Source organism: Zootoca vivipara, chromosome 14 (genome assembly GCF_963506605.1).
Source record: "Zootoca vivipara chromosome 14, rZooViv1.1, whole genome shotgun sequence".
NCBI classification, from domain to species: domain Eukaryota; kingdom Metazoa; phylum Chordata; class Lepidosauria; order Squamata; family Lacertidae; genus Zootoca; species Zootoca vivipara.
The window spans coordinates 40,378,758-40,401,956 of record NC_083289.1 but is presented as its reverse complement, the minus strand read 5'-3'; the positions used below and the strand labels follow the sequence as shown (position 1 = coordinate 40,401,956).

The window sequence follows — 23,199 nt, the reverse complement described above, 5'->3', positions numbered from 1 at the left end:
TGGGAAAACCATAGCTTTAACTATACGGACCTTTGTCGGCAAGGTGATGTCTCTGCTTTTTAAGATGCTGTCTAGGTTTGTCATTGCTTTTCTCCCAAGAAGCAGGCGTCTTTTAATTTCGTGACTGCTGTCACCATCTGCAGTGATCAAGGAGCCCAAGAAAGTAAAATCTCTCACTGCCTCCATTTCTTCCCCTTCTATTTGCCAGGAGGTGATGGGACCAGTGGCCATGATCTTGGTTTTTTTGATGTTGAGCTTCAGACCATATTTTGCGCTCTCCTCTTTCACCCTCATTAAAAGGTTCTTTAATTCCTCCTCACTTTCTGCCATCAAGGTTGTGTCATCTGCATATCTGAGGTTGTTGATATTTCTTCCGGCAATCTTAATTCCGGCTTGGGATTCATCTAGTCCAGCCTTTCGCATGATGAATTCTGCATATAAGTTAAATAAGCAGGGAGACAATATACAACCTTGTCGTACTCCTTTCCCAATTTTGAACCAATCAGTTGTTCCATATCCAGTTCTAACTGTAGCTTCTTGTCCCACATAGAGATTTCTCAGGAGACAGATGAGGTGATCAGGCACTCCCATTTCTTTAAGAACTTGCCATAGTTTGCTGTGGTCGACACAGTCAAAGGCTTTTGCATAGTCAATGAAGCAGAAGTAGACGTTTTTCTGGAACTCTCTAGCTTTCTCCATAATCCAGCGCATGTTTGCTATTTGGTCTCTGGTTCCTCTGCCCTTTCGAAATCCAGCTTGCACTTCTGGGAGTTCTCGGTCCACATACTGCCTAAGCCTGCCTTGTAGAATTTTAAGCATAACCTTGCTAGCGTGTGAAATGAGCGCAATTGTGCGGTAGTTGGAGCATTCTTTGGCACTGCCCTTCTTTGGAATTGGGATGTAGACTGATCTTCTCCAATCCTCTGGCCATTGCTGAGTTTTCCAAACTTGCTGGCATATTGGGTGTAGCACCTTAACAGCATCATCTTTTAAAATTTTAAATAGTTCAGCTGGAATATCATCACTTCCACTGGCCTTGTTATTAGCAGTGCTTTCTAAGGCCCATTTGACTTCACTCTCCAAGATGTCTGGCTCAAGGTCAGCAACCACACTACCTGGGGTGTACGAGACCTCCATATCTTTCTGGTATAATTCCTCTGTGTATTCTTGCCACCTCTTCTTGATGTCTTCTGCTTCTGTTAGGTCCTTACCACTTTTGTCCTTGATTATGGTAATCTTTGTACGAAATGTTCCTTTCATATCTCCAATTTTCTTGAACAGATCTCTGGTTTTCCCCATTCTATTGTTTTCCTCTATTTCTTTGCATTGCTCAAGAGTGTGATATAGGTAAGGTAAAGGTAAAGGGACCCCTGACCATTAGGTCCAGTCGTGACCGACTCTGGGGTTGCGCGCTCATCTCGCGTTATTGGCCGAGGGAACCAGCGTATAGCTTCCAGGTCATGTGGCCAGCATGGCAAAGCCGCTTCTGGCAAACCAGAGCAGCACATGGAAACGCCGTTTACCTTCCCGCTGTAGCGGTTCCTATTTATCTACTTGCATTTTGACGTGCTTTCGAACTGCTAGGTTGACAGGAGCTGGGACCAAGCAATGGGAGCTCACCCCGCTCCCATTCGGACCGCCGACCTTCTGATCAGCAAGCCCTAGGCTCAGTGGTTTAACCCACAGTGCCACCTGGGTCTCGTGATATAGGTATATTATATTATATTACATTATACTATTATTATTTAATTTATATTCCACTGTTCTTCTTAAAGGAGGACAGGGTGGCACGCAACAAGCAATAAACAATTTGATTTTTTTTATAAAAGAAATAGAAACAATTCCAATTCAGATGCAAAGATTTGTGTATATCAGCCTGGATAGCTCAGTTGATTAGAGTATGGTGCTGATAACGCCAAGGTTGTAGGTTTGATCCCTGTCCCTTCCAACTTTGCAATACAATTCTATGATTCCATGTTATGACTCGGAGCTTGGATATGTCTGTGCAAGTGGCTTTGCTGGCTACAAGGGTCAGCTGATTGCTGAGGCTTGGAAAGTGCTGTGCCTTTGCCTACACCGTTTCAAGCCATGCAGGCAAAAAGTGCCTCATCTGATGTCATTGTGCCATCAGCTGGTTGACAGGTGGGTGGCCTTGTCCACCTGCCAAATGTGACCTGCAGCAGGTGGGGGAAATAAAGATCTGGATTGCCGGCTGGCTCCAGCCTCCAATATTAAATGAAAAGAATGCACTGACATACAAAGGTAAGTCTATTTAATTTGCTCTTTCTGAAACAATATGTGGACCGAAATACAGCTGACCTTAGAAATTTGCACTTCTCTGAGTTTTGCAATGTAGTTCTGCAGCCAAGAAATGTGTGAGAAAAATGCATGTTAGTGGAACCCGCATACAAAAATGAATCATATTAGGTGAAATTGCTTTGCAAAAGTGTACATAATAGGCAACATTATATTTTAAAAATAGTATATTAAGAGAATTGCACTAAAATGCTGGTGGATTTTCAATATAACTTTTTTATTGTAAATTGATGGGGGGAAACAGAGAACTGAATTCAAGGTGGGATAAAATGAGAAACTAAAAGAAACCAAAAATTGACAGATTGACTCACATACTCATACGCTATGCCTATTTTGATCCGTATACAACCCTACCTGATGCTCCACTGTCGTGATTTACTGGGGCAAGAGGGCAGCTGCCAACTGTTTCCTTATGTTTAGATGTCAAAAGTCTTAGGAAGAATGATTGCTGAGTTCCTGTTAATCTTGTAAGAAATAAATCTGTAACTTGGAACAGTCGATCTGGAACATGTGGATCTTTGCTTGAGTGCAGTCCTACAGAATGTCCCAAGCATCTGTACTGGAGGTTTACATGGGCACTGTGCCATCTGGCTGAAAGCAAGTCAAAACTGTGGCTTATCGTTTCTATAAACAGGTAAGTGGGAAGCACTTTCTTGCTGAATTCAGTGTTTCATTCCTGGTATTATCATCTTCAGTACAGTATAAGGAAATAATAGCTATGGCCAATAATTGGCTATCTTGTGTCAACTCAGAATCATAAATAAAAATGTGACCAAAGGGAAGAGCTCTGAAAAGTGCTCTAAGAGTAGTGATACTTTAAATGTGAAGTGAGGAAGGTGTTTCACTCTAGGCTCAAACCTGGTCAATTGTAAATAAGGGGTCCACCTCCACTGCCACGTGCTTGCCGCTTAGCACCCCCCCTAGGTAATCCCACCACACACTAGAGGGCAGTATTGTTCACTCTGGGAACCAATGGTCTAAATCCATTTCAATCTGGGTTCAGGACTGAACATACCTTGGTGAGCCTGATGGGTGACCTCTGTTGGGGGAGGGACAGGGGATTGTGACCACGTGGCTCTTACTAGATCTTTCATCAGCTGTTGACACCATAGATCATGGAGCCCTTCTGGACCAGCTCAGGGGAGGCTTGGGAGTCGCGGGCGCACAGCGCGCCAAATGTCACCCCACACAGCCACTCACGGACCTGCTGTTAAAACCGTGTTCATGGAAGACAATCTTACTCGGCTATGAGTGATCGCCAAAGAAGACAACTTTAGTTCCTGGATCTCCTACACATATTGATAGTTTGTCCAGCTTAACACTTTGCCAGACTGTATTTGCAGGAAGGTGTAAGCCCCTACAGTCCAAGGACAATTGGAAAGCTTTCCCCATTTTCCTTCCTCTTTGCAGAGAAATATTTGAGGTCTATTTGGGAAGAGTCAAAATGGCTTCAGGATTGCTCTCCTGTACTATTTCAGACCATGTAGCTTATAAACTTATGTGTCTGCCTTGTACATTCATGAACATTTATTCTATATCTGAGACCTTAGAATTCTTATTTACACTGGTAAGGCTGTTTCCCATACAATTTGACACCATCGGTCCATGTTTTACTCTGACAGGTCTCTCCAGTATCTATTTGAGGCTATGAGGCTGCTGAAGAGTCAGGTGGGTTATAATTGCTCTGTATAATGTTAATGGGGTCATGATTGAGGCGCCAGTTCTGGGGGTGACTACTAATACCTAAAACCAGTGCCGGATTTACATATAAGCTAAACAAGCTATAACTTAGGGCCCCACTCTCTTGGGGGCCCCCAAAAAATTTAAAGGGGAAAAAATGGATGTACATTTCCAAAATATAAGATAAAAACAAATAAAATAAAACCTACATACAGCAACAGTGCTTTGTGTTGTGTAGGCTCCTATAATGTAAGGCAGGCATCCCCAAACTTCAGCCTTCCAGATGTTTTGGCCTACAACTCCCACGATCCCTAGCTAACAGGACCAGTGGTCGGGGAAGATGGGAATTGTAGTCCAAAACATCTGGAGGGCCGAAGTTTGGGGATGCCTGATGTAAGGAATGGGCCCGCCTGCTCCCTAAAATATCACCGGTTTGCTCATTTCTATATATAGGGTGCCTCCATTCTGCAAAGACTGGTTGCATGGCAACATGTGCAAATGGCTTTAGATTACCTATTAGATCTATAAATTACCATAAAGCATATATTCAACACAAAAAACAGCAACAATTTGTTGTTGACAAAGGGCAGCTGGACATATAAAGGGCCCCGTTACCTCCAGTAGCTTAGGGCCTCATCAAACCTAAATCCGGCCCTGCCTAAAACTTCCAAAAGGAAAAGGGAGCCGAGCCTCAAGCGTGAGCAACAACTCGAAGCAAACCAACGTCAGGTTCGGGCGGCGGCGGCACCACTAGGCGCTGAGGCCGCTCCCTGCCGGCCGCCCCTCACAACAATAATATCCGGCCCAGCCAGCTGCCGAGCTAGCTTCCATTGGCTCCCCCGGAGAGGGCCGGAAACAACCCGGCCAGGACTGGGCCGCGGCGACGGCGGCGCCTTTCCTGCGGAAGGCTTTGTTCGTGACGACGGCAGGAGGCCGCCCGACGGCCAGCATGGGCGAGCAGCTGCAGGGCGCCGCGAGGCGGGACAGCCCCGGCTGGGGGAGCAACGGTGGGTCGAGGGCGGGACGGGGACGTCGTTGCCGCCTCTTGGGTGTCTTACTTGGGAGAAAGTTCCGTTGAACGGCGCGGAGTTAGTTTTTTTTACTCCCGTGTAAAACGGGTGGGCAACGGCGGCGACAGGTGTGGGCCCGGTGAGGCACTTTGGGGCGCCGTGGATGCGAAAGGGGTGGCGGGGAAGATGGGTGCTACTCCTCGTTCACTCCGACTTCTTCTCGAGTGAACCGGGTCCCCGTAGCTCGCTTTTTGCAGGCTGCAACTCGTAAAGTTTGCTTTCTTGGGGAGTAAATAAATCCCACGGGGTTCTCTTCCCCTGTTGATCATGCTCAGGGTAGGCCCTTTTAAATTTTTATTAATGGGCCGGAGTTAGCCGTGGGTTGCAGCCAATGCCAGCCTTTGCTGAAAAAGTTGAATAGGCTAATTTCGGCCCTTTAATTTTCAACGGGTCGCCGCTGAGTTAATGCAGCCCGGAGTGTGATGCAGCCCGCTGAGATCACCTGGGCGTTGCTTCTGAGTAAACCTGCTCCGGGATCATGCTGCGCCTCTGCGGGAAGCTTTTTATTAAAAAAGAAAATGCTCCCGTTAGAGCGAATTGGTGCTCTTAAAGGGGTTCAAAATCAGCCAAATGTTCGGTGCCTGCGGGTTTTGTCGTTCGAGTAATCGTGAAGAGGTCTGAGTGGGTACCGTCTAAAAACTAACCAGAGAAACATTGGTTTATTTGTCACGGTGTAAAGCACTGTTGGCTTCATCAGATTTGTGAAATGGTTTAATTTAATTACTGTATGTAATCATTTTTAGCTTCCTCCTTTGGGGCCCATACCTGGGGCTCAGAGAGAGCTCATAACCAGAAGTTTAAAACATAACCAATGCCCTTTTATAATGTGCTGGGGAGGGGGGATTATTGGGTTGGTCTTGTTTTTTATTTTTATTATGTATTCTGTGTTTTTATATTGTGATTTTTATCTTGTGAACCACCCTGAGACCTGCAGGTATAGGGCAGTATACAAATTTAATGAATAATAATAACAAGAACAGCATGTGGTGTTGACAGTATTAAAAGGAGTGATATCAATGTTAATTTAATAATGGGATAGCGGCTATGAATTAATTTTGTGATACAGTGGAACCTCGGTTTTTGAGCATGTCAGAAACCGAACAATTCGGAACTTGAACGCCAAAAACCTGGAAGTAATTGCTTCCATTTTCAAACGCGCCTCAGAAGTCAAACTGCTTCCGAGGTGTGTTTCTCAATTTTCCCCATTGAACTTGCTGACAGCCCAATGCTGTTCAACATTTCGGAAGTCAAACGGTCTTCTGGAATGGATTACGTTCGACAACCGAGGTTCCACTGTATCTAAATTATTCCACAAACAACGGCCTTGTTCACATGGTGAACCATGGTTTACCGGACTTGCTGGCTCCCAATGAGATTGCTGCTCCCTGGGCTTTTCAGTCGGTGCAATGCAGCAGGCAAGCCAAGATTTGCCTTACTGTGTCATCTGAACTCTGCATCATGGTTAAAGTCTCTTATCCTTAATCACAATCTGTAGTCAAGGTTTTCCTATGATTTCAGGCAGTGCTTTTTTCTGGGGGTACGTAGGGGTACGCATACCCCTAAACTTTTTGTGAATCTAAGTTTGGCCTCATTGAGGGGCAGTATTTCAATATGAGTAGGAAAATGAGAGTACCCCTAAACATTTTAAAGGAAAAAAAGCACTGATTACAGATCGTGGGTAAGGATGCCTACTATGCGATGCAAACCAGGCGTTAGTAGTGCAGATATATTGTACATGGTAACATGGCACACTTCATTCCCAACACCATCCCTCCCTCCATGGTGGATAATCTAGTCCAAACCCCTGCAATGCAGGTATATGCAGCTGTCCAGTTGACCAAACCTGAAACCTCGCCATCAGCACCATGCTTTAACCAACTGAGCTTGGGAGCTAATTTGTTAACCTTTCCCCTCTTTCTTTTTGCAGAGGTTTTCCTCCTTGACTCACAGTATGTAGCACCAACTGTTGCCTTTCTGCAAGAACTACCCAGTTACCAGTCTATGTTGAGGAGGAGAACTTCAACTGGAGGATTGCGAGACTACCGCAGTTTAGCACGGACAGCTTCTGGCGAGACCAGCAGTCTCCTAGAAAGGGTTGGACCAGGAAGCCCAGGCTCTGCGCAGCCCCTGAGAGAATATGCCTTAACTATTGCAGAGAAGAGAAGATTAAGGTTAGAGAGAGTAACTCTTTAAGCTGTGTAGTAGTTGTGGTAGTGGGATCCATTTCAGGGTGAAAATTGCTTCTGGGAAATGGATTTTATTGATTTCTAAAATTGTTTCTAAATGGCAGTAGGTTATTTTGCTTCTGACATGCTCCTAAGCATTGGTCCATATTCAAGAAACCTGGGTTAAGATGACATAAGTAAAATAATCCAAATCTTTGTGTTAAGATGAAAAAAAATAATTCCAAAAGTATAACCCCCCCTACAGTTTATGATATAGGCAATGGCCATTCACAGTTTTCACTCATGGTCCAACAGGCATGGAAATTGCAAGCTAAGGGACTTTTAACTTGTTCTCCAGGTAAGCAGCAAAGATTTTGTACAGTCTTGCAATTATGCTCCAAGTGCCCATAATTTGCCTTGATCTTTCAGCTTGACGCTGAGCTGATGGGAACAATGTGTTATGACAGAATTTTGCAGGTGCATCTTCCCCAATCACCTGCTATAGTGGCACCTGGTAAATCTTTAGAGGGAGCAGTGATCCTTTCCAGCAAATGTAGTGCACATGCATGCATACTTGCACCACAGACTTCAACTGGTTTATTAGCAATTTCATCTGATCTGAAATAAACGAGAGGCTATGTGCCCCCCACTTTTTTTTTTACTTTTTTTTATAGCAAACCACAAAATTGATCTATGAGACTACAATAACTGACACCAGATCTGTGTAATGATGCATCTTTTAATTCCGTTCAAGAGCAAAGCAAACTGAAAGGGCATTTCTACTGAGTGAACATTAATTTCAGGAACTGTTGTCCTTAGTTTATCACTGCTTAGAAAGTGGATGATAAACAATTGTTAATTGAGGGAAATGGGGAGACACAAGACAGCCTAGACATGTGAAGAGCTTTAGTGTTGAGAAATATAGGAATGGAGTTTCAGGTTCAATACGGCAGTGTGTTATAGGAGCAGAGGGAGCTTACTTCTGTTGAGTCAGGCCATTGGTCCATCTAGCTCAGTATTGTCTACACTGACAGGCAGGGGTTCTCTCAGGGTTTTGGGCAGGAGTGTCTCCTACCAGGGGATTGAATTTGGGGCCTTCTGTATGCAAAGCAGATGCTCTACCACCAAGCTATGGCCCTTCCTAGACATTTGGCTGCCCTTTGAAGGCAGTTTGAAAATTTCAGCTAGCATGAAATGCGACAGCAGAAGTACTCATCAGGACCAGGCATTATGAATGAACTTCCGGATTCTTTCTCATCTTCATTGCCTTCTTAGTGGTTTCCAGCACCAATGCAAAGTGCTTTTTTTGACCTATAAAGCCCTACATGGCCTGGGACTCAGTATCTGTAAAGAATGCCATAGGGCAGGCCCTAAGATCATTGAGTTGGCCCTTGGAGAATGGCTTCCATTGAAGTTTTCAGAGTAGCTCCAAAGGACGGGGCCTTTTCAGTGGTGTTCCCACTCCCACAATTTATGAAATGTTCTCCCTAGAGTGGTTCCCGTGACACCTTAGTTGATATCTTTTTGGCATCAAGCAAAGGCTTTTCTGATGTTTAAACATCCTTTTGAATTAGTCTTATGTAGGACTGATGCTGGTATTTCTCTCTCTGCTTTTATCATGACTATGTTGCACTGCTGAGCTGATTTTAGCTCTCCATTTAACTAGGTGAATTGAGTGTGTCATTAAAAAAAATCTGTGCTGTTTTGGATTTTTTATTGTGGAAACATTTTATTGATATTTATGGGCTGGTTTCATTACATTGTGTATATTGTAAGCCACTTTGATATACTTTATGAATATAATTTATATTATAAATATTTAAGTAAAAAATAAGATTTAAATAAAATATCCTAGTTGGCATTTGTCTTGGATTTGAATTGATTTTATGTATGTGGTGTTTTAAACTTTTTATATTTATAATTATATTTTCTTAAATTGCTTTTTATATTTTCCTTTTTTAAACTGTTTTTATATGTATGTTATATTGCAAATTGCTTTGGGATGCATCATGTGCAATTGTTATTAATTCTGCATTTTCACCAGTTCTAAAACTAAACCCCCAATGATCTTGTCATGTTAATTCATTTTATCTTACTAGGGAAATTCAGGTGGCTAACATAAGATACCTGTCAGGTTGGCATCAGTGGAGGCAGATAAGTAGCAAATCATGGAAAAAAATTGTAGAGGATACCAGAGAACTGTCATCTTACTTTGAACTTTGGGGACATGACATCCGCAGTATTGAGGGTATGTTCTTTATTAATTTGTATGCTGCTTGATTTTGCACCTTGTTTTCATTGTCTTTTTCACATCTTTTATTCAGTTATTTAGTGGATTTGTAAACTGTTTGACTGAGAAACTCTCCACAAAGAAATTGCACAAATGAAATTGTAAATAAGACACAGCTAAAATCCACAAACAAATTAAATATAAAAATACAAAAAACCTCTAGGTTAGATTACTGCAATGTGTTATATACTGAGGCTGCCTTTGAAGATAGTGCAGAAACAGCAGCTTCTGCAGAACATACAACACAGGTTGTCTCCCGATTCCTTCCTTTTTCAGCTCTCTGCCTTTACAGTAACTAACTTGGCTTAAGACCATAACACCAAAAGTACAATGCATTTAAATAAGCCAGTTTAAAAAGAATGCACTAAACGTTCACAGACAGACAAATCTGTCACAAGTCACCCACCCCACAACTGCAGGATGAGGCAGCTCCTCAGATGTTCAGGTGATGATCTGAGCCTTGAAAAGAAGATGTGAGAGTAAATGTCATTGCTTCAACTTCCTCCTTTATCTCTGTGTACTTTTGAAGTGGTGGGTGGAGGGAAGATAACCAGCCACCCTCAGAATCTCATGATGGAGGGAACAGTGAGGGGGGCAAATGCTTGGGAAAAATAAAAGTTTATTTGCCTGGCAAAGGGACGATTCCAGTGATGGTGACAGACGAGGCAACTTTGGAAGAGTGTTCCACAGCTGAGCGGGCTACCACTGAAGAGGTTTAGCGTGTTGTCCAAACCCGGGATTGTGCTTAGAAGTTTCTCCTGATTAACCATGATCTGTCACCAAAGTTTGTCATCGTTAAGGAGCAGAGATCTTGACCACAATTCCAGGTTTGGATAATATGATAAGCCAAACCTTAGCTGCTGTGCTGAGCTAAAAAGCCTGTGAAGGAATCAAGAGGTTATAATCTGCTCCTTGGGAGGCAGTACATTCACACTAAGCCATGGTTTGGCTTAGTATTATGTGCAAACTGAGGCCATTCAAAAGGCCCATCTTTCTTCCACCATGGAACTTGAGGCAGGGTACTTGGGGGGGTCTTCCAACCAGGCCCAGGCCTTTTCCTTCAGCAAGGTGGCTGCCTCATGTGCACCCACTATTTCACATTAACAGTTAATGTGTTCATCCATGAATTAAATCTTTCTTTTCATAGGGAAGTTTGGCACTGGGATCCAGTCTTACTTTTCCTTTCTACGATTCCTCGTGATCCTGAACGTTGTGATCTTTCTCCTTGTGTTCACCTTTATCACCCTTCCTAGTGCCTTTTACAAACATGGAACGGTCAATGGCAGCTACGTTCAACTTCCCCTGAAGAGCATAGGTAACGCACACTTCCTGTTTTCTGTTCGCAAGTACAGACATAGCTGACGAGCATTTGGCTGTTTTCACTCCTTCGGTTCAATTTACTTTCTTTTGATCTCTTGTCTACAGAGCACCACTGCACAGTTTATGTTGTCAGTGGTACCAAGGGACTTATTTACTTCTACAGTTACGTTATAGATCTGCTGACTGGCACAGTAAGTATTTGGACATATATTGCTGAATCCAAAGAAGCAGATTAAAAAACAAAAGCAGAGGGTTTCATTAGGAGGTAGAAAGTCCCCTCCCTCCCTCCACCTTCTGGGCAAAATGGTAAAGCTGCATTGAGCAGGGTAAATCTCTAAAGCTAAGCTCTTCAGAGTATCTTCAGAGTAGAGATTCTCAGGTTGCGTACACGCTGTACAGTTACAAGTCAATTCACCCCCTCAATGAATCCTGGGAACTGTAGTTTTGTTAAGGGTGCTGGGAATTTTAGCTCGGCAAGGCATAAACTGCCATTCTCAGGATTCTTTGGGGGTTGAGGGGGGGGGGGGGAATGAGCTTTAAGTGTATGGTGTGTATGTAGATTTACAGTGCCATGCAAGCACTGGCCCATTACTTCCTGTTAAACGCTTTGATCCGTCGCTTTATATTTTGCCTTCCTTAGAACATAGTTCCCTTTACTTTGACAGGTAACGATTTATCCCATTCAATGCAGCCTTGCCGCTTGCTCGCTCACTCATGCAGAGCCACTGCTTGCAGGTGCCTGAAGCCTGTGCATGTATTGGTTTATTAAGTAGATATTTGTTTTTCTGAATGCATCCATAGTGTGCATGTGACATACATTACTGAATGCAAAACTTTGCGTCCTGAGAACCCCTGCTTTAATTTTAAATTTCTTGTCCTCCTAGCTGTAGCATTGTAAAATTGTTGTATTTAATTGTTTTTAATTGTTACATTTTTTTTTTACTCCCCTGGAAGAATTTTCCTCCAAAAACCTTAGGGCAGTGTATATGATTCCTGCCTCTCTTCCCTTTACAGGACAGCTGTACTACATAGGATGGCATTCAATGAAGTAGTTTCCTTAATGCAAGGACCTTGGACTACGCAGTGGAACTTCTCCCTCCCTCTACTTGGCCTCCCGCCCATGTTCCTCTTAAATCTGTGCTGGGGATTTCCTCCAAAGAGAGCATGAGGGGAGTTTGAGGAGAGGTAGGGGAACTTCTGTTGTGCAAATGGAAATGCTTGTGCCAATCGAGTTGCTTCATTGGATATCACCCTTTGAGACTTCCAGTTTATCTTGATTTGCACAGATGAAGGCTTTTCCTTATAGGTAAAGAGCTTTATTGGGGGTGCAACACCATTTGTTTTCAAATAGCTGCTTTTGGCACTTGGCAAAGACTCCAGAGCATGTCTGTAAACTGTTGTGTGCTTCTACCGTGTTTCTCCAAAAATAAGACACCGTCTTATATTTATTTTTCCTCAAAAACACACACGGTGGCCTATTTTCGGGGTATGGCTTATTTTCGGGGTATGGCTTATTTTTTTTTTTTTGGAGAAACACGGTATGTAGTAACTTTCTTCTGTGCTAAATTCTTGCAGGGCTTTCTTGAAATGACTGGTCTCTTTTATGGCTATTACACAGTAGACACCATCTATTTTGGCCTCCTGAAATACCATGCGCCACTTGCCTATTTGCTGACCACGCTGGCTTACCTTTCATTAAGCTTTCTCTGGATCGTGAAAAGGTAAAGTTAGCTTGAAGTGTGCGCTGCGATGGCCCATTTGGGTCTTTCCCTTGCATTTCTCTTATTTCTTCATGATCTTTTCTCCTGTCACTATATTTAATGTTCAACATACTTTAGTTATCCTTTATTTATGCCGCAGGCACAATTCCTTTAAAAAAAAACCTTAGAGGGGTTTGAGGATGTCCTTGCTCTGCCAGTCTGGTCAGGAAGGTGGACGGCCCTTCCCTTTAGCAGTGCTAAAGACCCCAAGAGGAAGTGCCATCCGATAGGTCAGGATTTCCCTTCACTCCCACCCCAGAGACTCTCTTACTTGATAAACTGGGCTGAAAATGATGTGGGTAGTAAAACAGGCAAGGAGCTTCCCTGTGTTGTCTAGTAGTGCCTTTTGTAGGTTTGCAAAGATCTCTTCTGCTTGAGTTCAACGGGACTTGCTTCCTAGTAAGAGTGTGTAGAGTTGTACTCAGGGCTGGCCCACTCTTGAGGCGAAATGCAGCGACTGCCTCAGGGATCAGGATCCACAGGGGCAGCTCCTGATGTGGATCTTCACTCACCCCCTTCTTCTCTCGTGGTGAGGGGGGGGGGAAACATGTTACCCTCAGGGGCTGGCCCTGATTGCAATCATGGCTGCTGTCATAGGAGCACTTTGTGGCAAGTAAGAGCTTTGCCTCGTGATCAGTAAATCCTTTCATAGAAACTGGTGCTGGATTGTATCACTAGAGACTGCTGGGGGTGGGTACTGAATATTTCAGTGCTCCCCCAACTTTAAAAAAACCCTGCATACTTGCTTTCTCCCTGACATTCTCAAGATCCACATATTTACACTTGGTGTATATTGGGACCCACCCTATTCTTCCAATCGTAATTTGTTAAAACTGTTTTCAATGTTGTATTTTTAATTGTTGTGACCCACCCTGGAACCTTGGGATGAAGGGCGGGGAATAAATCAAATTGATAATAATTCTAGGGAGTCTTTATAGATAGGTAGGTAGTCAAACATTTAGAAATATTTTGTTTTCAGCTGAAGCTATACAGTAGAGCAACAGGAAAATCATGAAATGCTGTTCGTCTGTTTCATCCCCTAATAGTGTAATCCTATGCAGAGTTACTTTGGAGGAAATTCAATTGAATTCAGCAGCACTTAATTCTGAGTGTCCATGGGTAGGATCTGGCTGTGAATGAGTATACTCTTCCATGTACTCGTACAAAAATGAAAATCTTGATAAGTTGCTAATCAAGTATTTCATTTTCCTGGGGTGCTTTTTCCAGAGCCGTTGATGGATTCAAACAAAGCTTGGTACGCAACGACGATCAGTTTCAGAGTTACTGCAACAAAATATTTGCTGGCTGGGATTTCTGTATTACAGATGTAAATGCTGCACGGCTCAAGCATAGCAGCTTGCACTATGAGCTTAAAGTGAGTGTACCATTCCGTCTCTTTATAATGTACATTGCAAATGTGCCCCAAACATCACTACCTAAACACCAGAGGGAGGCAGCAGCAGTTCTGGGGAACTCCCAAGGTTTGCAGAATTGCAAAAGGGGGGGGAATACTTTTAGGGAGGGTAGGGGGCAAAACAGACCAGTGGAGAATGCTCAGTGACCATGGAATGCTATCTGACTTGTGGAGGTGTGAGTGGGAAACCAGGTGTGGATGGAACAAATGAAATGGAGTGGCCGGAATCTCGAGCAGCAGAACTCTATGTTGCAATTTTTTCTTGCAGGGGGCTTGTGTGTATCCCCCCCCCCCAAAAAACCCTATGTGCTTCATGCATTGAAGGGGGTTGGACTAGATGACTCTCATTGTCCCTACCTACAATTCTATAATTATATGATCTATGTCAAACTGGGCTGTGTGTCATAATACACACAATAACTCAATTAATGGGAGAGAAATCTAAATAAATAGCGGTGAGTGAATCATAACATAAAGAACATGTAAGAAAAATTGAGAAACTACTCTTACTGTGTAAGCCTGTCTGAGCCTTCCATGTTCAGTGGGGCTTACTCACAGGAAAGTGGGTGTAGAATAAATATCAATATAGCAGAAGTGGATGAGAGGCTTCAGCAGAATGTCTCCGGCATCACATTTGGCTGCTTCACCACCAAGAGAAGAGTTAAATGCTGTTTTTAATACTAAATTTAAACTTGTTGTAAGCTGCCCTGGAACTTTGCTCATGAAGGGTAGGTAATATGTTTAGTAATAAGAATAATGAAGAATGTTGCTAATCTGTTGTTAGCCTCCTTAGGGGTCATTTGACCAAAGTTGGGGTTTAGTTTTTAAAAATATCATTGGTGAATGAATTTCTGTTTACAGACTGACTTGGAGGAAGAGAGACTAAGGCAGAAGGTAGCAGAAAGGACCACCAGAGAGAAAATACGCATCTATTGCTTGAGAATATTCCTAAACTGCATTGTCCTAGCTGTTTTGTCAGCTTGCTTTTATTCTATCTATAGAGCAACAGTCTACTCACAAGAAAACATTTCCAGTGTAAGTGGCATGGCAGATTTTTTATAAACAAATATCTCCAGGCAGGGCAAGCAATGGGAATAACTGTCACCATTTCCACGTAGTTGTAATTTCACTACAAATATGGTGTCTCACTGGATAATTTACAGGTGGAACTCAGAAAATTAGAATATTGTCAAAAAGTGCATTTATTTCAGTAATGCAACTTTTTATTTCTATTTTTACAAATGCTTTCTTTTGGAAATTCCACAGTAATAAAACAAATAGTTACAATAATACAAAAATAAACATAGCTATTACATTTCATTAATTACATTCCATTTATAATTGACCTGCCTAACAACAAATTATTACAATTACAACAAATAAAGGCTTGACATATCTTGCTTTGCATGTCATGCATCTATCTCATATATTGGTTTCACCTTTTTAGTTGCATTACTGAAATAAATGCACTTTTCGACAATATTCTAATTTTCCGAGTTTCACCTGTATAAGAATGTCCAGTTTAAACTCTTGCAAGTTATTACTAGCAGTAGAACAGTCGTGGAGAGGAACAAAGATGCCAGAAAGGGAGGCTGATGAGCTTGGGAGTTGCGCACCTTCCCATGCAGACAAGAGGCAGACACTTTGGGGAATTTAAAAGTACATTCACGGGAGTTGCTGGTGTCTGTGTGCAGATATGGGGATGCTATCAGCTAGAGAGAAGTACACAGCAGAGGGAACAGCTGACAAAACTAAAGAATCAGGGACCAAGTGTATTTCCATCTGATGGGAAAGAAGCTGTAGTTGCTACTGTAAGATCAGGACAGCAGGAAACAGGTCTTGACGAGTGATTCAGTTGCGATTTGAGAGTTTCTGTGCTCTGCCTCCATGTTTTGAGACAGTAATGCTTATGAATACCAGTTGCTGGAAGCCACAGGAGGGGAGAGGGCTCTTGTGCTTGGGTTCTGCTTGCTGGTTTCCCATCTGCTTGGACACTATGAGTGTGAGAACAGGATGCTGGACAGATGGGCCATTGGCGCATCTTATGTTCGTATGAGTTCTGCAACTAACCAGAGAAACAACTCCTCCCTTAGTTTTTTCTTTCTTTCTCCCTATGCAGGACCACAAAATGAGATTTGAGGATAACCTCATAGTACAGTACTTACCTTCTATGGTGATTACGATGGCCAATTTTATTGCCCCATTAATTTTTTCAGTTCTCATCAAATTTGAAGACTACTCACCAGCCTTTGAAATCCGGTTAACGCTGATGAGGTAAGCACCTGCGCTGCTCGATTCCGTAACACAATATTGAAATAGTACCTTTTCCAACTCTGTGCACCTGCCGCCACCTATTTTGGTGTTCTTAGGTCTGGTAGTGCCTTGTGGCTGGTTGGGTTTCTCTAATTGTGTGTTGCCAAAACTCTTTGTGCTTCTAGGTTCATAGCTGCTTCCAAAATTGAGTTCCATGACCAAACATGCCACACCCCGATGACAACTTGCAGGAATAGAATTAATAGTGTTACCTCTGCTGCTCTGGGCAAGTGAGAGAGCAGAACACTTTGGCATGTTGACTTCTTGCTTCTAAGAGATCATGGCAGCAGCTTTAAAACCATAGATTGGCTGTGGAGAAAGGAAGAGAGGTGGATCAAAGGCCCAGCAGGAAGGGAGATTCTATGAGATTCCTTCATGGATTGAAACTGATGAAATAGGAGGGAGGGATCCCTCCCCTAAGCTTTATAGATTTCTGTGCAGAATCACCTTAGCCAGTTGGCTTCCTCTCCTTGACCTTTTGTGTTAGAATGCCTAAAGCTGCATATTTAACGATCTCATGGATATCTATTGCTTTTCTGTAATCAAACCCCTGGTATTGCAAAATCCCTGTAGCATAAAAATTGGACAATTCATTGGTGTATTCCTTCCATTCTCTGTTTTGAAGGTGTGTCTTTGTGAGGCTGGCCAACATTGGTGTTCTCTTGTTCTCACTGTGGACTCGAATCAGGTCCTGTACTAATGCAAAATGCATGGCCTGTGGATACAACTATCAGCTCTACCCTGTAAGTAGATATACCGGTACATGTGAACTAAAATGAGACGTGTGAAATCAGGTCTCCCTTTCCATTGACTGTCCTTGAACCCCTCTTGGAACCAAAGGAACCTTGGCAGGAACTGCTCAGCAAAGTGAATTTGCCCACATTTGGTTTCCAGTAGCTTTGTGAATTTTGTTTTAGTGAGATGACAATGCAGTGGTGTTTTATGATAATCTTAAAATATAATAATCAGCTGAATTTATTTTGATAAACCCTTTTCTTTTCCTTTCAGTGCTGGGAATCTCGAGTTGGCCAGGAAATGTATAAGCTGATGATCTTTGACTTCATCATAATATTTGCTATTACAGTCTTTATCGACTTTCCAAGAAAGTGAGTATAAACTTCAGTGAAGAGGCATTTCCTTTCTTTACAGTTGAAACACAATTTAAGACCAAAAGCAACCACTTCCTTTTCTTTTCTTTTTAAATGCTGTTTCCTTTAATGTCTAAACTTGGGTATCTGTAGTTTGTGAGAAATGCTGTGCTAGCAAGAAAAGCCAGAATCATAACCGTCACTTTAGGTCCTGGCTTGTCCTGAAACCGTTGCTACTTTAAGCAAACCATGGTTGCCTGAGTTTGAACATCACAGGGAACTGCAGTTAGTGGATGCCTCTAATCTCCTGGCAGGCATGAATGAAGGGGAGGGGTCTGGGAACCATGGGAGCCCAAGGCTTACTGTATCTCATTTGTAGTGAAACCATGGTTTCCTGTTCTGCCTGACTTGGTCCCAAATACTTAAGCTTCCCCTTGTGAATCCTATATTAAAAGATGAACTACAAAAGTAGAGATTTTTTCAAAAATATTAAGCAGTATTTAAACAAATAACTGAGCCACAAACCATAGATAAACCTTGGTTAGTTTGGATGGAGCTAAACCATGAGCTTGAGTTTGGCTGACACGCTATGCTAACCCTGGCTTAGCTCATCATGCTGCAGCAGCAGGACAACCCAGGAGGAGTATTGGGACCATGAGCTTCACTCTTGGAACTTGTACATTCATGCTAAGTGTGTATGAACTTGGGACAGTATTGGGGGGCAGGGGGCGGAAACAGCCTCAAATCTCATGGCAACCCATGGTGCCATGGGTTAGGTCCAAGAGCAGGCATAGGCAACCTTGGCTCTCCAGATGTTTTTGGAACTACAACTCCCATGATCCCTAGCTAACAGGGCCAGTGGTCAAGGATCATGGGAGTTGTAGTTCCAAAACATCTGGAGAGCCAAGGTTGCCTATGCCTGTTCAAGAGCAACCTCAGACATACTGTAATTTTTGATTTGTTCCTGATCTGGCAACATTTGCTCAACCCCACATTTCTGCACCATGCACTACCTGGCTAGCGATGAATGCACTTATGTTTCTGATATTTTATTTCTGTAAATGATGAAAAGATTCATTTAGTTTTATTGCTGGACTGTAAAGTAGGGCTTTTTTCATTACTGTTCTTAGGTTGATGGTTACCTATTGCTCATATAAGGCCTTCCGGTGGTGTGGTCTGCAGGAGTTTGCCATCCCTGACAACGTGCTGGAAATTGTTTACGGGCAAACTATATGTTGGATTGGGACTTTCTATTGTCCTCTTCTCCCTGCCATTGCAGCAGTAAAATATTTTGTCGTCTTTTACATTAAAAAGGTACCTGGTCTTTTTAATGCTGACTGTTGCCTAGGTGTATCTGTAACTACAGTTTTAATAATTTCCATCCTGCACCCGACTTGTAAAGGGAGGAGTTGCAGAACAACAATTTTTGCTCTTGTGAAAATTCCTTACTTGTTTCTCTTCAGACAGGTACAGAGGGGGGGTCCTAGCACATGTGGCCCTCTGCATGCTAATTGTATTACAATTTGAATTCTGTGCAAGAGAATAAAATACAACATAAGAAAGAAAAGAAAAATGCAATTAAAAAGCATACGGCATCTAGCGCAGTGCATTACAATGACCACATGGAGGCTGTCGGCAATTTTAAGTCTGGGGGAAGATGTCTGGGGACCACAGGAATAGAGGTTAGAATAGGAATCCGCAACTGGATGTTGCTGAGCAAAATCTGGTCCTTCAGGGTTAGGCCTGAGCCCCACTTGCTAGCCTGCCAGATATGCAAGAAGGTGCTGGTTCAAATGACATTGGGAGTTACTGACAGGTGATTGATGTGTGTGTATATATAGATAGATAGATAGATAGATAGATAGATAGAGAGAGAGAGAGAGAGAGAGAGAGAAGAGTGTATATGTGTGGCCTTCCTGCTTTTTTTCTCAAAGTGCCTCCCCGCTATGCAAAACTAGTTCCTCTCCAGGAGCCCAAACCTCTGGCACCTGGGCTGAGCTCTTTGCTTCTCTCCAGATTAGTCTGATGCATACATGCAAGCCTTCAACGCGGCCCTTCAGAGCGTCCAGCTCCAACTTTTTCTTCCTGGTGGTGCTCTTGATTGGCCTCATTCTAGCTTTCATTCCGTTGGGACTCAGCATGACGCAGTAAGTAGTCCTTTTAACACAGCTTTGCCTCTCTGTTACTGTGTAGCTGGGAGGGGAAATGGGCTTCACCTAGGTTTATCCAAGTCCACTTATGTGCTAAGTTGTGATGGCAGCTTATTTCACTGTAGAAATGGGCAGGGGAAAATACATTTGAGATAAAAAGCCTTGTAAAATAAAAATGAATTTTCCCTAGTGCTTAACAAACATTTTTATAGGTGTTATATAAGCCTTCCTGGGGGGAGAGTTTCCCAAGCAGAAAGGCTCTCCCCTGTAGCTAGCTGTCTCATTTCAGAGTGTGGGGGCACACCTACCTTCTGAATGGGGGCTCCTGCTATCAGAGGACACTGAATTAGGGCTTAATATGAATCAACCTAGACCTTTCTATCATCATCTCCATGTGCCCCCCCCTATGGGAGGTCAGGAGGATGGCAACACAAGAATGGGCCTTTTCAGTGGTGGCTCCCTCCTTGTGGAATGATCTCTCCAGGGAGGCTCACCTGGTGCAATCATTAATCACCTTTAGGAATGCAAAAGCATTCCTTTTCTGACAGGCCTTTGGCTTTTAATTATTTGTGGCCTTCTTCAGCGGGTGGGATGTTTTAGTTCTGTCTTTTAAAAATATGATCAAGTTTTATATTTTATTGTTTTAGTTTTATGCTGGTTTTAATGTATCCGTTAGTTCGTCATTGTTGTAAGTCATTTTGAGTTACCTTTGCATTAAAAAAAGGGACTAATATGTTTAGTTAATAGTAATTTTCTTGCACGTGCTTCCTTCCTTCTCCGCTTAAACAGCATTCCTTCCTCAAAAGCGTGTGGGCCTTTTGTGAATGTTAACCGTTCGTGGGATGTCATAGAACATACAGCGCACCATTTCCCACCAGTATTGCAGAAGGTTCTGAACGGCATTGTGTCGGAAGCATTTGCAGTGCCTTTCTTTATGGTTCTCTGGTGAGCACTGGCCAGGCTGGCCTTGATCTTTTCCATATTGTTCTTCGGTGTTGTTTGGGGTCAATAGAAAAATGTTCCTAGTATGCAGCTATTGGATCATGTTCAAATGAACTAGATTTGGGGGAGGGGCATGGCAAACACTGCTACACATCAGCAACCATTGGATATTTAGTTGAAACAGTTCATACTGCTAGTGTTTCTGCAAGTATGATATTATCCATATGATATCGTTAGGCACATTTGTATAAAAAACTCTACTGTATCTTAATAATGTGCCCAGCTGCCACCCTTTCCCCCTCTAACTCTGACGATCTCTTAGAGTGTTTTTGTAGTTGGTATTCTTGCATTGTGCATGATACCACAGTTGTGTGCTGGAAGCACTATTTTATTAATGTCACTGCCGTTCCTTTGTTTATTTAAAGGATTTTTGCCCTGCTCTTCAGCGGCAAAGGCTCCGAGAGCAGCTTATAGTTCAATAAAAAAAAACACACAAGGCCATTCCTCTTCTCAAGATTAGAATACTGTTCCCTTGTTTAGCTTCAGTTGCTGAGGTCACCAATGGCAGGCATCTGCTGTGGAGAAAGCAGTGTGGACAGTGTTTCAGCCTTTGCTAGGGTTGAGTGTCCCACGTACGTTTTACATTCCCACACGTTTGAAGCTGCGCTGTACTGGGAGGCCACTGGGCTGTCTGGCCCTGTACTGGCAAGGACTAGCTTGGGCAAAAGACTCCTTGGGTTAGGGTTTTCTAAGCAGGGGCTAGATAGGGATGCAGTAGCCATGGATTCCCTACATTGGCTGGGGGTTGGACTAAAAGACCTTTTGAGATCCTTTCCAACTCTGGTTCTGTTGTTGAGTTTGATTGACATCAGACCTCCAAGGCCTCCAGCACTGGTCCCCTTTTAGATCCTTACATGTAGCCTCAATTATAGCCGTCTTTTGACACTGCAATGCCTCTCCTCTCGTGGATTTCATTGTTCAAATACTAATGTAGTTGGTGTAGGGCTCACGCCTTGGATGCAGGTGGTCCCAGGTTCAGTCCTTGGCATCACTAGTTCAAAAGGTTGGGTGGCAGGTGGCAGGAAAGACCCCCCTGCACAAAGTCCTGGAGAGCAGCTGCCAAGTCAAAGAAGACAACACTCAGAGAGACAAAGAGCTTGAGCTCATATAGGGCAGCTTCCTGTATAAATGCAGAAAAAGGTCATTGGTTAGTTAATAAGTTTGAGGCCCTACCTAAACATTCATGATAAACATTAAATTGCTATTGGAGACAGATTACTGGGTTCGAGGAGCTCTTCATCTGTCTTGCTGAAGTTGTTCCTGCATTTGGTAGCTTGGGAATCCTTACTATTATTTAGTAAGTATCGCAGTCTTCTGGATGCTGTTTTACAAAACTTGGGCCTGCATCGGTATTAAACTGTCCTGATGTTTGTGTTTCTCCATTGTTTTACAGCCTTATTATGTTTTATTTCATTGCCTTGGCTGGAGCACATAAACGAGTTGTTAATCAGCTCAGGGAACAATTAGTTATGGTAAGTTTTAATTCAGTGCCATCAGTGCTTCCTCTCCCCTCCCTAAATATTGCATGCACAAGTTATCCTGACAGTCCAGTGTGTGATGAGAGCCATCATTTTTTTAAAAAACCTGTTGAATATTTGTTGTGGGATCATAGGACATGATGTCAAATTAATACCTTGGACAGATTACTCACATGGAATATCAACCAAGGCCATTGCTTTGTGCAATTAATTCCGAGGCCCCAATATCATTCAGTGAACTCTGCAGAGTTTGGCAAGGTTGCTCCCCCCCCCCCGACCCGTGTGTGTTTTACATATTCTGCCTCTTTAAAATGGTGCACTGTGTTTTTGTTTTAGCTTCAATCTTGATGGCTAGAAATACGTTTCTGGGCTTTAGAGAGAGCCACAGAGGCAAGCTGCAACCCATGGTTTCCAAGGCTTACACTAGCCTTTGCCAACCTGGTGCCCTCCAGATGTTGGACTATAACTCCCATTAGCTGTCTTGGCGAGGGCTGATAGCAGCTGTAGTCCCAGCATTTGGAGGGCACCAGGCTGGATTAGCCTGTGGCATTATTATGGAGCAAGTAGCTGAACACAGTCTGGACTTCAGTAAGGCAGGAAATAATAATGAATTGAGTAGAAACTGAAGTCTGGCCACGCTCTAAGGCAGTGTTTCCCAACCTTGTGCCTCCAGATGTTTTGGGACTACAACTCCCATCATCCCTAGCTAGCAAGACCAGTGGTCAGGAATGATGGGAATTGTAGTCCGAAAACAGCTGGAGGCACAAGGTTGGGAAACACTGCTCTAAGGAGTAACAGGCTGAAGAGTGGCAACGGGAATTTTGAGGGAAGTGGAAGGTTGTCCTTGACCAACTGACCTCTGGGAAGATGTCACCCAAAGTTTCTGCCAATTTGCATGTTGCAGAGTAAAGGGCTACAGTATACAGTTTTTTTTTAAAAAAAATGAAGATAGATGCATGCATTACTTTATTCAGAGCCAACTGCTGTTCAATCACTGTGCTTTTGCTTAGGTTAAGGATAGGGATGTTCTCGGATGCCAGCTCCCATTGGCCCCAGCCAACATGATCAATGGTCAGGGATGATAAGAGTTCAGCAATATCTGGAGAGGCCATAGACTCCCCACTCTGGTTTAGATCTTGCTTGGTAGGGAACT

The 23,199-nt window shown here is 43.1% G+C and overlaps 1 protein-coding gene across 3 annotated transcripts in view; it reads left to right on the top strand.

Annotated features, from left to right (window-relative positions):
• Positions 1-4,799: 4,799 nt before the first annotated feature.
• The window catches only part of TMC7 (transmembrane channel like 7), a 29,729-nt gene continuing 11,329 nt past the window's right edge, over positions 4,800-23,199 (top strand). For 2 of the 3 annotated variants that reach the window (XM_035131998.2, XM_035131997.2), the window contains exons 1-15: positions 4,800-5,003; positions 6,994-7,237; positions 9,331-9,479; positions 10,669-10,836; positions 10,947-11,032; positions 12,417-12,562; positions 13,829-13,976; positions 14,877-15,050; positions 16,135-16,289; positions 16,954-17,071; positions 17,337-17,434; positions 18,547-18,730; positions 19,433-19,563; positions 20,356-20,511; positions 21,962-22,040. In XM_035131998.2, the coding sequence (XP_034987889.1) occupies positions 4,946-5,003; positions 6,994-7,237; positions 9,331-9,479; positions 10,669-10,836; positions 10,947-11,032; positions 12,417-12,562; positions 13,829-13,976; positions 14,877-15,050; positions 16,135-16,289; positions 16,954-17,071; positions 17,337-17,434; positions 18,547-18,730; positions 19,433-19,563; positions 20,356-20,511; positions 21,962-22,040 (2,094 nt within the window). In that variant the 5' untranslated portion in view covers positions 4,800-4,945. The remainder of the gene's footprint in view (positions 5,004-6,993; positions 7,238-9,330; positions 9,480-10,668; positions 10,837-10,946; positions 11,033-12,416; positions 12,563-13,828; positions 13,977-14,876; positions 15,051-16,134; positions 16,290-16,953; positions 17,072-17,336; positions 17,435-18,546; positions 18,731-19,432; positions 19,564-20,355; positions 20,512-21,961; positions 22,041-23,199) is intronic. The other variant, XM_060282992.1, reaches the window with a different exon arrangement.